The sequence below is a fragment of the Erinaceus europaeus genome, chromosome 2 (assembly GCF_950295315.1).
Source record: "Erinaceus europaeus chromosome 2, mEriEur2.1, whole genome shotgun sequence".
Classification (NCBI taxonomy): domain Eukaryota; kingdom Metazoa; phylum Chordata; class Mammalia; order Eulipotyphla; family Erinaceidae; genus Erinaceus; species Erinaceus europaeus.
Genome location: NC_080163.1, coordinates 108,949,689 through 108,963,853, shown reverse-complemented (window position 1 = coordinate 108,963,853; position 14,165 = coordinate 108,949,689). Strand labels below are relative to the sequence as shown.

At 38.2% G+C, this 14,165-nt stretch overlaps 1 protein-coding gene across 2 annotated transcripts in view; it reads right to left on the bottom strand.

Moving 5' to 3' along the window:
* Positions 1-14,165, bottom strand: part of ELP3 (elongator acetyltransferase complex subunit 3) — an 83,136-nt gene that overhangs the window by 31,280 nt on the left and 37,691 nt on the right. For both annotated transcript variants that reach the window (XM_007517250.3, XM_060184887.1), the window contains exon 10: positions 9,626-9,819. In XM_007517250.3, coding sequence (XP_007517312.1) covers positions 9,626-9,819 — 194 coding nt within the window. The remainder of the gene's footprint in view (positions 1-9,625; positions 9,820-14,165) is intronic.

Below are 14,165 nucleotides of genomic sequence, written 5' to 3'. Positions count from 1 at the left end.
TAAAAAAAGGAAGCAAACAAAAGCAAAAGAATCCTAAAAAGTAGCCCCGAGACAATAGAGCTGAATATTCTAATGAGGAATCAAGAGCTCTCTGTCCTTCAGTTTCCCTATGTATAAAACTATGATTTTCACCCACCATTCTGTGAAACAACCAGCAGTAAAAGTACAAAATAAATGTCCAGTAACAATCAGTGAGGAAACATTGTACTAAATAAAATAAAACTGGTTTGTTTAAAAAAGATTAAAGAGGAAAAGTAACAATTACTTCTAGTGTGTTGTTTTACAGTTCACAAACGCTTTCCAGTACAATTGTCGAATCACAAGTAGCCTGGAAGTGCAAGAACCTGGCTTAGTTAACACTTCTGAGCAAAACAGATTTCCTCTATTCAAGAATCAAAATCAGAAGTAATTCTGCAAGTAGAAAAAAAACAGAACTGGGGCTGGGTGGTGGCACACCTGATTGGGCACACACTACATAATGCAAGGATCCAGGTTTGAGCCCCTAGTCCCCCCTCCTGCAGGAGGAAAGCTGTGCGAGTGGTGATGCAGTGCTGCAGGTGTCTCTCTGTCTCTCTCCCTCTCTATCACCCCCTTCCTTCTCAATTTCTGGCTGTCTCTATCCAGTAAATAAATAAATAAATGAAAAGAAAAATATAGAACTTCTGTGGTATGAAATTATACCACTGTAAATTTTATAAGAAAAATAACATTTTGCCTATGTAAGATAGATTAAATTTATTTTCTGACATTATTATAAAGTACCATACCATCAAGGAAACTTTAATCAAAAGCTAAAGCTACAAATAGCCCTAATATCCTCTTCTAGCCAAACATCAACATCTAAAGATAAAAAATAGGAAAAACGAAAGAATATACTTAATACAAGTTCTTCCTACTCAAAGACAAGTCTCTGATTTGTTTTGTTTACTGGTTGACTAGAAGAAAACACTTGAACATGCCTGCTATCTTTTCTTTGTATTTTTCCCTTTGAATCAACTTAAGTCTCTTTTCCTTCTTTTTTCACTTATCACTCCAAATGATAAATACATTAGCTAATACATTCGTTTCTAATATATTTCTCAGTCTGAAGCTACAAAGCCAATCAATTAGCAGTAAAAGCTATAGGCAATATTCATTAGGCTCTAGAAGCCAGCAGTTTCCATAAAGACAATAATATACCAGGGAATTTAAAGTGTGTGACATACATATATATTTCCCACACACACACATCTATGGTCACCTACTTTTTGATAAGAGGGGTGAAATGGGGGTGGTATGTGGGGAACTTTGAGGTCCTTGTTATGATGGTGAAAAAGGACCTTGGTTGGATGTGGGAGGTTTTGTCAGGCACCTATCACAGTGAGATGAGAAATTTTACCCATGTGTGAACAACTATACTGAAAACCATTAATCCTCCCACTCCAATAAAATTATTTCTTTAAAAAGTGGCAATCCTGTGGTCCAGGAGATGGCACAGTGGATAAAGCATCAGACTCTCAAGCGTAAGGTCCCAAATTCAATCCCCTGCAGTACATCTATCAGAGTGATGTCTGGATCTCTCTCTCCTCCTATGTTTCTCATTAATAGATAAATAAAATCTTAACAAAAAAAACAGTGGCAATCCTCATGTTCAATAATATCTTTTCACTGACAAGGAAATCACACAGAACATATATGCTAAGCATCTTCTATGTATGTGCAAAGTGACCTACAGTAGTCTGGAATTTCAAACAGTTATAGTCATTTAGGTCTAAGTTAAGTTATTTTTTAGGTTTACCACAATTAGTTTCACTTTCTTGGTTTGCAGAGAGACCACATTCAATACTGTTCAGTTTTCCATTTCAACAGGTAAAATTTCAAGCTTTTGGGTGTTAATATTGAAATCTGGTCATTAAAAGCCTTTTAAAGTGATATCTGGAACTCGTCTAAAATTTCTCATGCTTCAGAAGTATGTTTTGGTTGCAAAGTGGTATTCCTATTTTAAAGCTTCATAGTGATTTAAATATCACATCAAGGCAGACAGCTGTCAGATAGCCTGCGGGCTGCAGCAGTTTAATGGGGTTCCACTGTGTGTCTGCACAGAGTTGTGCATCTGAGCACTGACTGCACCCTTTGGGGCTGCAGTATAGCATCATCTACAGGATGTTGCTTCATAAAAAACAGCCAGGAAGATGTTACTGAATCAATTGCCATAAAAATCAAAGTGTAAATTAGTTAAGAAATGAAAGAGTGGTAAGAAAATGGCCAAGTGAGAATAAGAGATCAATAAAAGTATTAAAAAATGTGTAAAATATTGTCCTTTTAACTTGGATTGCTTATTCTTTCTCCTAGTTTCCTTCCCTGATCTTCCCTTTTGATACCTGTCTGCAAAATTATATAGGCAGGTCAGGTTTTTCTGCAGGTTCAGAACAGACATATATTTTTTCTTTAGTGTGAGTTCAAAGTAACAAACTACACTTACTGCGTTGTCATATATATATCCCATCCCCCCAAAGTACTACTCATCTTTGGCATATGAGAGGGATTGAAACTGGGACAACCTCAGAGGCTCAAACATGACAGTCTTTTGCATAACCATTATGCTATCTCCCTTGCTCTAAGAAGCATACTGTTATTAATAATAATGCTCATCATGGTCCTTTATAATAAGTAGTACTTCTAGATTATACCATCCTAACAGATAACTTCCAACAGAAGTAACCAATTTCATGTATGTGGAGAGCAGGGTTGTTGTAAAACAAGTCAATAAACCTGTACAATGTTAGGGTTCAGTTTACTGAGTAATACAAATTAAAATGCTAGACTACTATGCTGCCATTCAAATTCTAAGTATGAAGATTATCCTAAGATCTTCAATGAGAACTAGAATGCAAATAAGAAAACATACTGCTGTGTAAAGAAGTATTCCTCAATAATACAAAGACAGTTTTAGAAAACAGTATAAAATGTTATTACTACACATATTGAAAGTGACTTTGAAGTAGGCAAAATAGCTCATTTGACTAGTGCCCCGCTTTGCTCTATGTGTGATCCAGGCTCAAGCCTGGACCCCACTCACTGGAGGAAGCTTTGGTGCTATGGTCTCTTTTACCCTTTCTGCCTCTTTGCCTGTTTCTACCTAAAAAGTTATTCTAGAGCATTGAAGCCCGACTGATGAGGGAGAGAAGGAGGGCTGGAAAGGAAAGAAAAAGAGAAAATAAGCAAGTCAGTTAGCTTTACAGAGAAAATACTTTGTTCCACACAACCGGTAAATAAGAAAATATAAGCTCTGGATAGTACTATTCTATAAGCTCTTGGAAGAAGGTGTAAAGTAATAATAAAATAATAATAATAAAAGAAATAATTTACTGGGAGCAATGAGTGATGGGACATAGTAGAAATACATCATACCTTCACTGCAAAAGCCTAATCTATAACCGGATAACAAGCTACTTCCAACACGAAGACCCCAAATCTCACCTACGTGCGAATATAGCAGGTAATATAGCATATATTACTTTTAGGCTCCTAATTATACAATTTGTTCTGCTTTTGTTGGTATGCTTCTAATTCTGCTTCTAAAACCCCTTCTGTTTCATTGGTTTAATCCCCCCTGCTTAACTCTGTATTCTATTTACATAACCACTGTTAACTAAGCACCGCCAGGCCTGCAGGGCACTGGCTTAATCCCCACTGGTTCACGATGTCTTTTTGCTCCGCCCCCTCCCCTAGTACACCCTGATTTCCACCAGTCCTTTATGTCACATCCTGTTTCCACCCTACTTGGCGAGTATATATAAGGACAGGATTGTGATTAGAGATAACTTAGATTGTGCTGTGTTCCATATGAATAAACAGATACTGCTTCCCAGCTCAGCCATGAGTCCCTGGTCGTCTGTCTCCTGCCTGCGAAGCTAGCCCGGCATGCTTTATATCTTTTTTTTTTTTTGCCTCCAGCGTTATTGCTGGGGCTCAGTGCTGGCACTACAAATCCACTACTCTTAATAGCCATTTTTTCCTATTTTATTTGATAGGACAGAGAGAAATTTAGAAGGAAAGGGAAGACAGAAAAGGGGAGAGATAGACACCTACTCAAGAGGAAGGGGGAGATAGAGGAGAGAGTCAGAGAGATACCTGCAGCCCTACTTCACCACTCATGAAGCTTTCTTTACCCCTGCAGGTGGAGACTGGGGGCTTGAACTTGTGTCTTTGTGCACTGTAATGTGCGCACTTAACCAGGTGCACCATCACCTGGCCCCAGAATAGGGATGTTTCTAATGGAGGGGAGGGGATATGGAACTCTGGTGGTGAAGATTGTGTGGAACTGTACCCCTCTTACTCGCACAATCTTATCAATCATTATTAAATCACTAAGAAAAAAATCTCAATAAAAGAAATAAATTAGTTTTGTGCTGTATGTTCAAAGATGATACATAAATAATAGCACATAAAAAAAGTTGCAAAACATAATCATCTTGAATGAATTCCTATGCAGGTAGCCTTGGTAATAAACAGGTTAGTAATACCGAATGCAAAACCTGAAGCAACACAGTCTATTTAAAGAAATTCTACCCATGCTTACAGAAAAAGATATTGTGCTAAAAATTAATCCATAGTAAGCTTCATAAAAAAACAGAATAAATTCTCATGGAAACTTGTGGAACACTATCATAGCTATATTAAAAAGCATAAAAATGGAATAGATCACAAAGATTTAAATCTTTATACTATACTGAAAACAAACATACAAAAAAAAAAAACCCAGAAAATAATCACATTTTTAAGTTGCGTACATTATTAGTACCAAAGCATGAGACTCTGACGTGTCACTGCCAGATTCCAGATGACTCTCTCCACCAAAGGCATTTACTGTGTTAGGAACTGAGTCATCGCTATTCAAAACCAACTGTCCTCAGACTCACTGAGGACATTACATACCTCACTTTTTTAAAGAGACAGCACATCTGGCTTTAAAATTTTAAGTTCTAATTTATTATACATTTATGAAGTAAAAGGTGTTATAAATCTTCAGCTTTGGGAGTCTGGCAGGAGCGCAGCGGGTTAAGCGCACGTGGTGCAAAGCGCAAGGACCGGTGTAAGGATACTGGTTTGAGCCTCTGGCTCCCCACCTGCAGGGGAGTCGCTTCACAGGTGGTGAAGCAGGTCTGCAGGTGTCTATCTTTCTCCCCACCTCTGTCTTCCCCTCCGCTCTCCATTTCTCTCTGTCCTATCCAACAACAACAATGACACCAATAATAACTACAACAATAAAACAACAAGGACAACAAAAAGGAGTAAATAAATATAAAAAAGAAATTATAACTGTGTGACAACAATTGTCCTGTAAACCATTATTTAAAAAGATTAAAAAAAAAAGAAATCTTCAGCTTTGAGTTGCCTGGATGAACTGCCTTGCATAAATCCTGTGGATGAGTTACTGACAAAAGTAACTAAAAGCCTGGTCCCCTGGGATTCAAGCTGGCTGGACTCTTCTACTGGCTGATCGCCCAAGGAGAAACTTCTTTTAATGAATCTCATATTGCTACCGTGCTTTCCTAGTCATACAGTCTTTCAGTGACATAATATACATAATCTCAACTGTTCTTGCCATGATCCCTTTACACTTTCCCTATGGAGATTATATTGTATTTCCTGCTCTTTGCTTTCCTAATGTCCGCATTTATCCAGCTGGAGGTAGGCCAATATAATGTCTTGCAGTCACATTTCATAAAGTCTATCAAGTTTTTAATGTCATAGCAATGTCTCTGCTGCTTCTGACTTACTGCTTACAGCAGTGAGAAACCAAACTGAAAATAAAAGGGGAGTATGCAGATTCTTCATTTGACTACCCAAGAGTTCTGTGCCTTGTCACTTTTGGTGAGAAAACTATGGTTCCACAGGTGTGAAATTTCTACTCAGTCTATGACATCTATCACCATTCTCTGTTGTTGAGGAGTATCTTTACTGAGTTCTAGCTGCCATGAGCATAGGTTCCTGACATTGAACTTTTTTGATAGTTAAGTGCATATAAGTGCTTGATTATGGAAGTATCCATTTCCAAAGTATTAGTATGCCAGCTATTGATTGGACACAGCTACTAGCTAAACAACCAGATACAGAACTAACAGCCCTTATCTTCATAAAGCTCTGAGTAACTTGATAGACAGCTTAAGACACCCCACACGATACTTGCGTTGCCAAGTGTACAAACCATGTTCTAGTCCAACTCCCACCTCACTAGGGGAAGCTTTGTTGCTGTGGTGTCTTTTACTCTAACCCTCTCTGTGTGTATATCTGAAAAAGATAGACCCCCCCAAAAAAAAAATATACAGACAGACAGATAGTTATAGACATACAGTCAATCCAGATCTGCAACCTTGGGAGAACTACTGCAGTTTCCAATTGAGGGAATGGGGACACAGATGTCTGGGGGTGAGAATGGGATGAGATTATGCCTCCATTATCTTATAATTTTTGTAAATCAACATGAAATCGCTAACTTAAAAAAAATATATATATATATATAAAACAGGTAATATATCTTGGCCTACAGCTGTGAAATTCTGGCAGTAACCAAAATAAAGACATATTCCACTCTCCCTTCCTCCAATTTCTACTCTTGTGTTTTAAAACTAGTCAATAAAAAACAAATCCTACAAACCCTGAACACTCTACTGAGGACTCTACTAAAATCAGAGACCCTAGGATCCCTCTCTCCCTGTCTCTATGTGCCTATTTTGCCTCTAGTACATGCTGTGTACTCACCAAGGCCTATAAACAGTAAATCCTGTTCCTAAAGCTCCCTGATAGTTTTCACGGAAGTGCAACCCCCAATCATAGTATAAAGCCAGTTCAGTCACAACACACTATCATCAACACACTGGAACCAACACAAGTGATAGCTGCTTTCCATGCTGTTGGTATCTTGTTACCTGGTTATCCAAGTCAGTTAAGTGCAAATGATCACTTTCTTTTGTCTATGTTAATGCTACCTATACCATTCCCCCCCTTGGTATTCTATTGTATTAATGTTTCTAAAATAGCTTCAAAGTTAAAAAAAAAAAGCCCAAGTGTGGTACAAAAGTTAATTTTCCTCAAACTACATAAAAGTGAACTGAAAACAAAATGTCTCAACAACTCCAGATACTTTAAGTACATCCTACAACTAAAATAAGCTCTTATATAAGCAAGAAATTACAAGTTAATAACCCAGGGATTAATCTCAGTATCACCTATGTCTCAATAATGCCATTATGACAAAAAAGATACAAGCGAAACCAGTGCTACACTTACCTACAGGTCTCTAAGTTTCCTTCAAAACAGAACTAAAAAAAAAAAAAACCACTAAACCCTAAGTCCCATTATCCATAATATGTCTATTATTAAGTTATCGTTTTTCAGATAACAGAAAACCTAGCTCCCATTTTCCATAATTTAGCTACTTATTAGGCCATCCCTTTTCAGATAACGGAAAATCTAACTCCCATTATCTTTAATATATCTTATTAGGTCAACCCCCTGCAAGGAACCAATTTTTGCTATCCTCTTCCCTGGTTCCTTAGGTGAACTTCCTCCTGCTCCACTCAGCTCAGACATCCAGAGCCTGGCTACCTCCTTCAAGAGGACTCTCTGCACCCATTTAGGCTGCATCACACTGCTGTCGTCTCCACAAGAATGTCTTCTTGCAGCCCCTGTTCTGAACTTCCAGTCTCCTGCTTCTTCCTGTGGAAGCTTGCATTGAGGAGCCCCTCCTAGTGGGTTTCACACTGTCCCAGAAGGGTTGGGGGGAAAGAATGATGGAGAACATAAAACAATTTTAACAGTTCAATGTTCTATTGTCTATTCGATAATTCCTTAGTAATACGTTGGCTTACATTTTTAAAAATAGAGATAATCTAGGCAGTTTATTAATGGATCCTTGGGTTGGGCTGTCATTTTAAAAGGTTAGAAATCAAAGCTGTTTACCCTATGGTTTTTGTCAGTGTTTCCTTTTTATAAATAAATAAATAAACACCTGTCGCAGAAGTATGATATAAATGTTTTTTTGACCTTTAAGCAAATCTATTGTCTCATATCCCAGGTAATTTTCCTTTAGTTGATACTTGTGACTGTAGTACTTTGTACTACTTTGTCAGTAGTCATTGCTTTCTATCATTAGTAATACAGGTTTTGCCTTAGTGATGTCTTGGTCATAGTGGCTGATTGTACACATACTAGCTAGTAATCTTGTAATGCTGAAACTTGGGCAATTTGGGGCAGGGTGGTGGAAGTGTGCCTTCATCATCAGCAGATATAGACATGATTCTGTTATCATTATGGCTTCTATAATTTTTCATTTTTTAACATTTATTTATTTATTTTAAAAAATTTAAGTACTAGAGACAGAGAGAAATTGAGAAGGGAGGGAGCGATTGACAGGGAAAGAGACAGAGACACACCTGCAGCCCTACTTCACCATTCATGAAGTTTTCCCCCTGCAGGTAGGGACCAGAGGCTTGAACCTGCATCCTTGTGCACAGTAATGTATGCACTTAACCAGTTGTGCCACCGCTGGCCCCAATTCTGTAATTTTTCTTCAGTTAAGTGCAAACAATCACTTTCTTTTGTCTATGTTAATGCTACCTATAACATTTTCCCCCCTTTGGTGTTCTATTATATTAATGTTTCCAAGATAGCCTCAAAGTTAAAAAGAAAAAAAAAAGCAGAAAGGCTCATGATTGCAAATGAAATATTAGTTTTCCTCTCAGGAAGGACACAGTTAAGAGGAAGATAGAATTGTGGTTATGCAGAAGACTTCCAAACCTGAGGCTTCCAATCCTAAATTTAATCTCCATATCACCATAAACCAGGGCTGAGCAGTGCTCTTGAAATGAAGAAAATAAATAAATAAACAAACAAAAATTTCCTTCAGATTATCAGGAATATACCAGTTCTTACTCTATATTTATGTCAATATCTATAAAGAATATTGTTGCTGCTGCTCCTTTCTTTTTCAGAGACTCCAGAACAGGGATGCCAGTGTCAACACTTCCTTTTCCATACTCACTACTGTGTCTAGAATGAAGCAGACCTGAAGACAAAATCCTGATCTAGGCTGCAAACTCCTGGAAAAGAGTAGGACACCTTTAACCATCTCAACTCTCTCTTGGTTCACAAAAGGAATGAACAGGTGGATACAGCTAAGTGGCCTGGACATGTCTTAACATTTTCATTCTTCTTGATTTATATATAGCATTCTAACTGCCCCAGTTTTAATAGAAAATAATCCATACCCTTCAGTATGAAATTAGACTATTCTCATTAGAAACTATAAACAGAGGGAGTCGTGTGGCAGCATAGCGGGTTAAGCGCACATGGCGCAAATCGCCAAGGACCGGCGTATGGATGCCGGTTTGAGCCCCTGGCTCCCCACCTGCAGGGGAGTCGCTTCACAGGTGGTGAAGCAGGTCTGCAGGTGTCTATCTTTCTCTCCTCCTCTGTCATCCCCTCCCCTCTCCATTTCTCTCTGTCCTATCCAATAGCGATGACAATAATAACTAAAACAATAAAAAACTAACAAGGACAACAAAAGGGAATACATAAATAAAATATTTTAAAAAACCATAAACAGAATAGACACTAATTATTCTAAGAGATAACACATTACCTTTGCACACGGTATACCCTTGTCCATGGAGGCACAAGGGCTAGGATCCGAGCCACCAACTCAATCAGGTCACTAGGAGAGTAACTCTTATACCTTCCTGATTTCCACAGCTCATAAAGTCCAGTTCCACGAATCACCAGGGTTGGGTAGAGTTTCAAACCATCAGGGCGAAAAGCTGGGTTCTCAAAAAACTCCTGTGAACAGGGAATTGGAAAAAAGTACACCTTCATTAGTTATATACTGGCTACTCTGATGAAGTTTCGATCTTAAACCAGCTTCTCTCATAGGTCTTGGGCAGTTTTTTTCAACTGCATTTCCTTTTCAACAGCGGAAGAAATATAGTCAAAGTAGAAACTCATAGATTTCATAGCTTCACTGGAGCAAAGCCACGTGTGCCAGATTATAGAAGCCTCACAAATCCAGCCTTGTCTGCTGCTAAACCTCCTCTCCTGCCACCCTCCCCATCAGGCCTTCCTGTCTTCACAAATGCAATTTCCTCTGCATAGACACTTCATCACCTGACTTCTCTTCATCCAGCTAATCTTTGAGTTTCAGCTTGACTGCCACTTCTTGAGAGAGGCTTTCTTGCTGGTCACAAAAGTTGCCATACTTGAGGAAAAAATCCAACTGGAGTCCTTAACACAGCAATCTTAACATCATACTGACAACTAATTCAATGCCTGTCTTGATCTCCGGACAGTACAGACACCTATCCTTTAATAACTGAATGTATTTAATTGCTTAAACTTTCAGAAGTTCTAACAGATCATCATCTGGTCTGCAAAACCTAAAATGTTCAGTATATAGCCCTTTGCATAAAAGTATGCTTATCTATGGATTTGACTATTCTGTCCTTAGGCCAACTGGCTCCATTTGTGACTTGGGATATACACGCCCCATTTGTTATCTGGACACTGAGAAATAAATCTCATTCATCTACTTTGACATAGTCATTTCCTGTACTGCATCATCCTACTTGGCTGCCTTAATTGTCTGGGATGTATCAAAGAGACATCAGGCGTTTTCTTTTTCCTAACACTAAAGCGGTTAATTTCTCATCTTGATTCTGCCTAATATGTGATGCAGGAAGGAAGGTGAACTCATACAGCCCCCTCTCACCCCCAAGATGAATGATATCACCATCTACACAGCCAGCAGGATTAACTGTGAAAATACTACTTATTTTGTGCTACATTATTCTTGAGGAATTTTCCATTGTTTAACTTGCTTTTCAAAATAATGTGACTACAGCCTTTTCAATCTCATTGATTTTCCACCACACTCTTAAATGCTGCATTTCTTTGTGCATCATTTAGGTCTTCTCAATATTCTTCTATAATTGCATGTAATTTTCCTGGTAACGTCTGAAGAGTCAACTGCTCTTTAGTAAATATCTTGGGGCATTCAGAAAGAGCATGGATGCAAACCATGGTCTACACTGTTTGAATCCACTTTGTACTATGAGATCTCTAAAGCTTGTGTAAGTTTAGGTGACTCATGAACTGATACTTTCCTTTCACATGGATGAAGTTAAATAAACTGGTTTTGAACTTTCGGTTTAAACATGGAAAATAAAGTGTTTCTTATTTTGGGATTCTTATGGGACTCCAAAATCACATTAAGATAAAAGAAAATACTTTTTTTATTTCCCTTTAAAGTGTAAACCCAGAGGGGCCTGGGTAGTAGGGCAAATGTAAACCCAGATAAAGAGCATAAAAGGAAACAGGAGGAAGGCAAGGGATGGCAATAAATTTTTGGAAGACAAATGATGAAGGGAAGGTTCATAAAAGACTTTGCAAGTAAAGAAAATGCAAGCAGGTATTTACAAAAGAGGATACTCGCAAAAGCCAGCTTGGTCACGTCAGGGTCCAAAAAAGTCTGATGAATGACAAATTCCATGAACTGGGCAGGATGGAAGAGAGACCAAGATCAAAGTCTGTACTCAAAAATGTATTCCTTAGACATTATGGTACAAGCAGATGAGACATGACTCTGGAGAAACAGGTATAGTCTTTGGCTACTGAGGTTCGAAGTACATTCTGGTGGTAGGGTTGGTATGGAACTATATCCCTATTATCTGATAGTTTTATAAATCAATATTAAATCACTAATAAAAATTTTAAAAAACCAGGTTTCTAGAAAAAAAGTGAACCACCAGAGTAGTAACACTCAAAGTTCAATCTCTCACAAAATATAAAAGCATTCAATAGGAAAGTTAGTTGACAGATAAAGGTGAGAAAATAGCAAGACAAAAGCAGCAGATAAAAAAAATAAGAATGCAAATGGTTATTTTAGTAGATGCAACATTTATTTAACAGACATTTTACTAAAGAGAACATGAGAAGTTATTCTTCAGTACCAGGAAATTTCCCAGATGATCAGGCTCTTTAATATCTAGTACAATTAATGAAGAAAATTTTTGCCAAGGTATATCACTGTGGAATTTCATATCACATGGAGAATGAGTATTTCAAAAGATTCTGGAGTGGGGGGAAAAAGATTATGTATATTATATACATTACAGGATTAAGGAGTTCAGGGTTAGGAATAAGAACAGACTGTACTCTAGCAGCAGTGCTGAAAGCCACATGACAAGGGTACAGTGCCTTAATAAATGACTTTATAGAACTCTGTAAGTGGTAGAATAGGGACATCTTTTTCAGTAAGCTAATGGCTTACTTCTCACGATGAATTCTTATTTAGGGAGCTGCTAGACAATGTGTCTAGAAAAGTGTAAAAGGAAAACTTGAAATAAAAAGCACTGATTTGGGAGCTAGACTCAAGCCCCTAGCACCACACCTACTCCAGGTGCTGTGGTATCTCTCTTCCTATCTGAAATTTAAAAAGTAATAAACTGTCTGCCAGAAGGGGTGAGGTGGAATTTCAGAAGTTCAAAAGGCCCAGGACAGGAGGAAGAGAAGCAGTCAGTTTGTTACTAAGTGGGAGAAGGATCTGCCAAAGCCCAGCTCCAGAGTCCAAATATTCACTACTTTCTACTGAACAACTCCTATGTTTCTGCCTTGGGAGATTTGGTAGATGATGAAGGCACCAAGTATTATAGGAAATGTAAGAGGAGACTTCTGGGAGAAAGGATAAGTTAATCTTAGTTAGAAAGAACAGATGTGTTGCTAGATGAAGAGTATTAAATCGCTGCTCCTTAAAGTCTGTGGTTTAAGCATAGAAAGAAAATAGGACTCATTAAACTCTAATCTTAAGTGTTGGAACAAAGAAAAAAGATGGACAGGAGAGATTAGGAGGAAAAAGAACTAGAGGGGGGAAAAGAGAACCAAGAGATGATACTCCTAAAACCTAGGGAAGAAAATGGGCATTGCTTTTGATACTGATGAATACTGAGCTTCAGTAGATGACAGCTGAGAAGTATCCACTGGATATGGAGATTAGTATTTCACAACATTTGAGAGAGGAGACAGTAAAGGCAACAAGCTAAAAATCTGAATACTGGGCTATTACTGAAAGGAGACAGTAGGAGAATATCCATTACACAGAAGGGGGAACTGCCAACAGGGACATCTGCTAATGAATCCCTATTTATTTAGCTACTAGGGTTATCACTGGAGTTGTGCACCTGCATGATTCCTCTGTGCCTGTTGAACTATTTTTTTAATTTTTATTTATAAAAAGGAGGAAACACTGACAAAAACCATATAAGAGGGGTACAACTCCACACAATTCCCACCACCAGAACTCTGTATCCCATCCCTTTCCCTGATAGCTTTCCTATTCTTTATCCCTCTGGGAGTATGAACCCAGGGTCATTATGGGGTGCAGATGGTGGAAGGTCTGGCTTCTGTAATTGCTTCACTGCTGAACATGGGTGTTGGCAGGTTCCCCAGACAGTGTGTAAGAAACAGAGACACTGCAGCATCACTCTACCAATTCTAAAACTTCTCCTGTGCAAGTGCTCCTTCCCTATGGTGCTAAGAGTGTGAACCCAGGTCTCTGCAAATGGTTAAGTGTGTCTTTTACTGGGAGATCCAACTACAGTTTACTGATATAATACTAACATAATTTTAAAGGAAAGGAAGAATGATTCACTCCATAAATAAGATGTGATTAGTTTTTCTAAACAGAGCAAACTAAAAGTATTTTTTATGGATGAAATAGATTGGTAACTATATTTATCCTTTTCAATAAAAAGTCACTATGACATTTTTCTTATCTAAGAATCTGAAGAATTGCAGAATTTGACCAATTTCATTTCCCAATACATAGCTAACATCAAGCCAACGTGGCTGAATTAAACAAAATACTATAGTGAAGTATTAAAATTCAAAGAACAGGGGGCTGGGCAGTAGCGCAGCAGGTTAAGTGCACGTGGCGCAAAGCACAACTGGCAGAAGGATCCCGGTTTGAGCCCCCGGATCCCCACCTGCAGGAGAATCGTGTCACAGGCGGTGAAGCAGGTCTGCAGGTGTCTATCTTTCTCTCCTCCTGACTTCCCTTCCTCTCTCGATTTCTCTCTGTCTATTCAACAACAACTATACCGATAAATAACACAACAAAAGGGAAAAAATAGCCT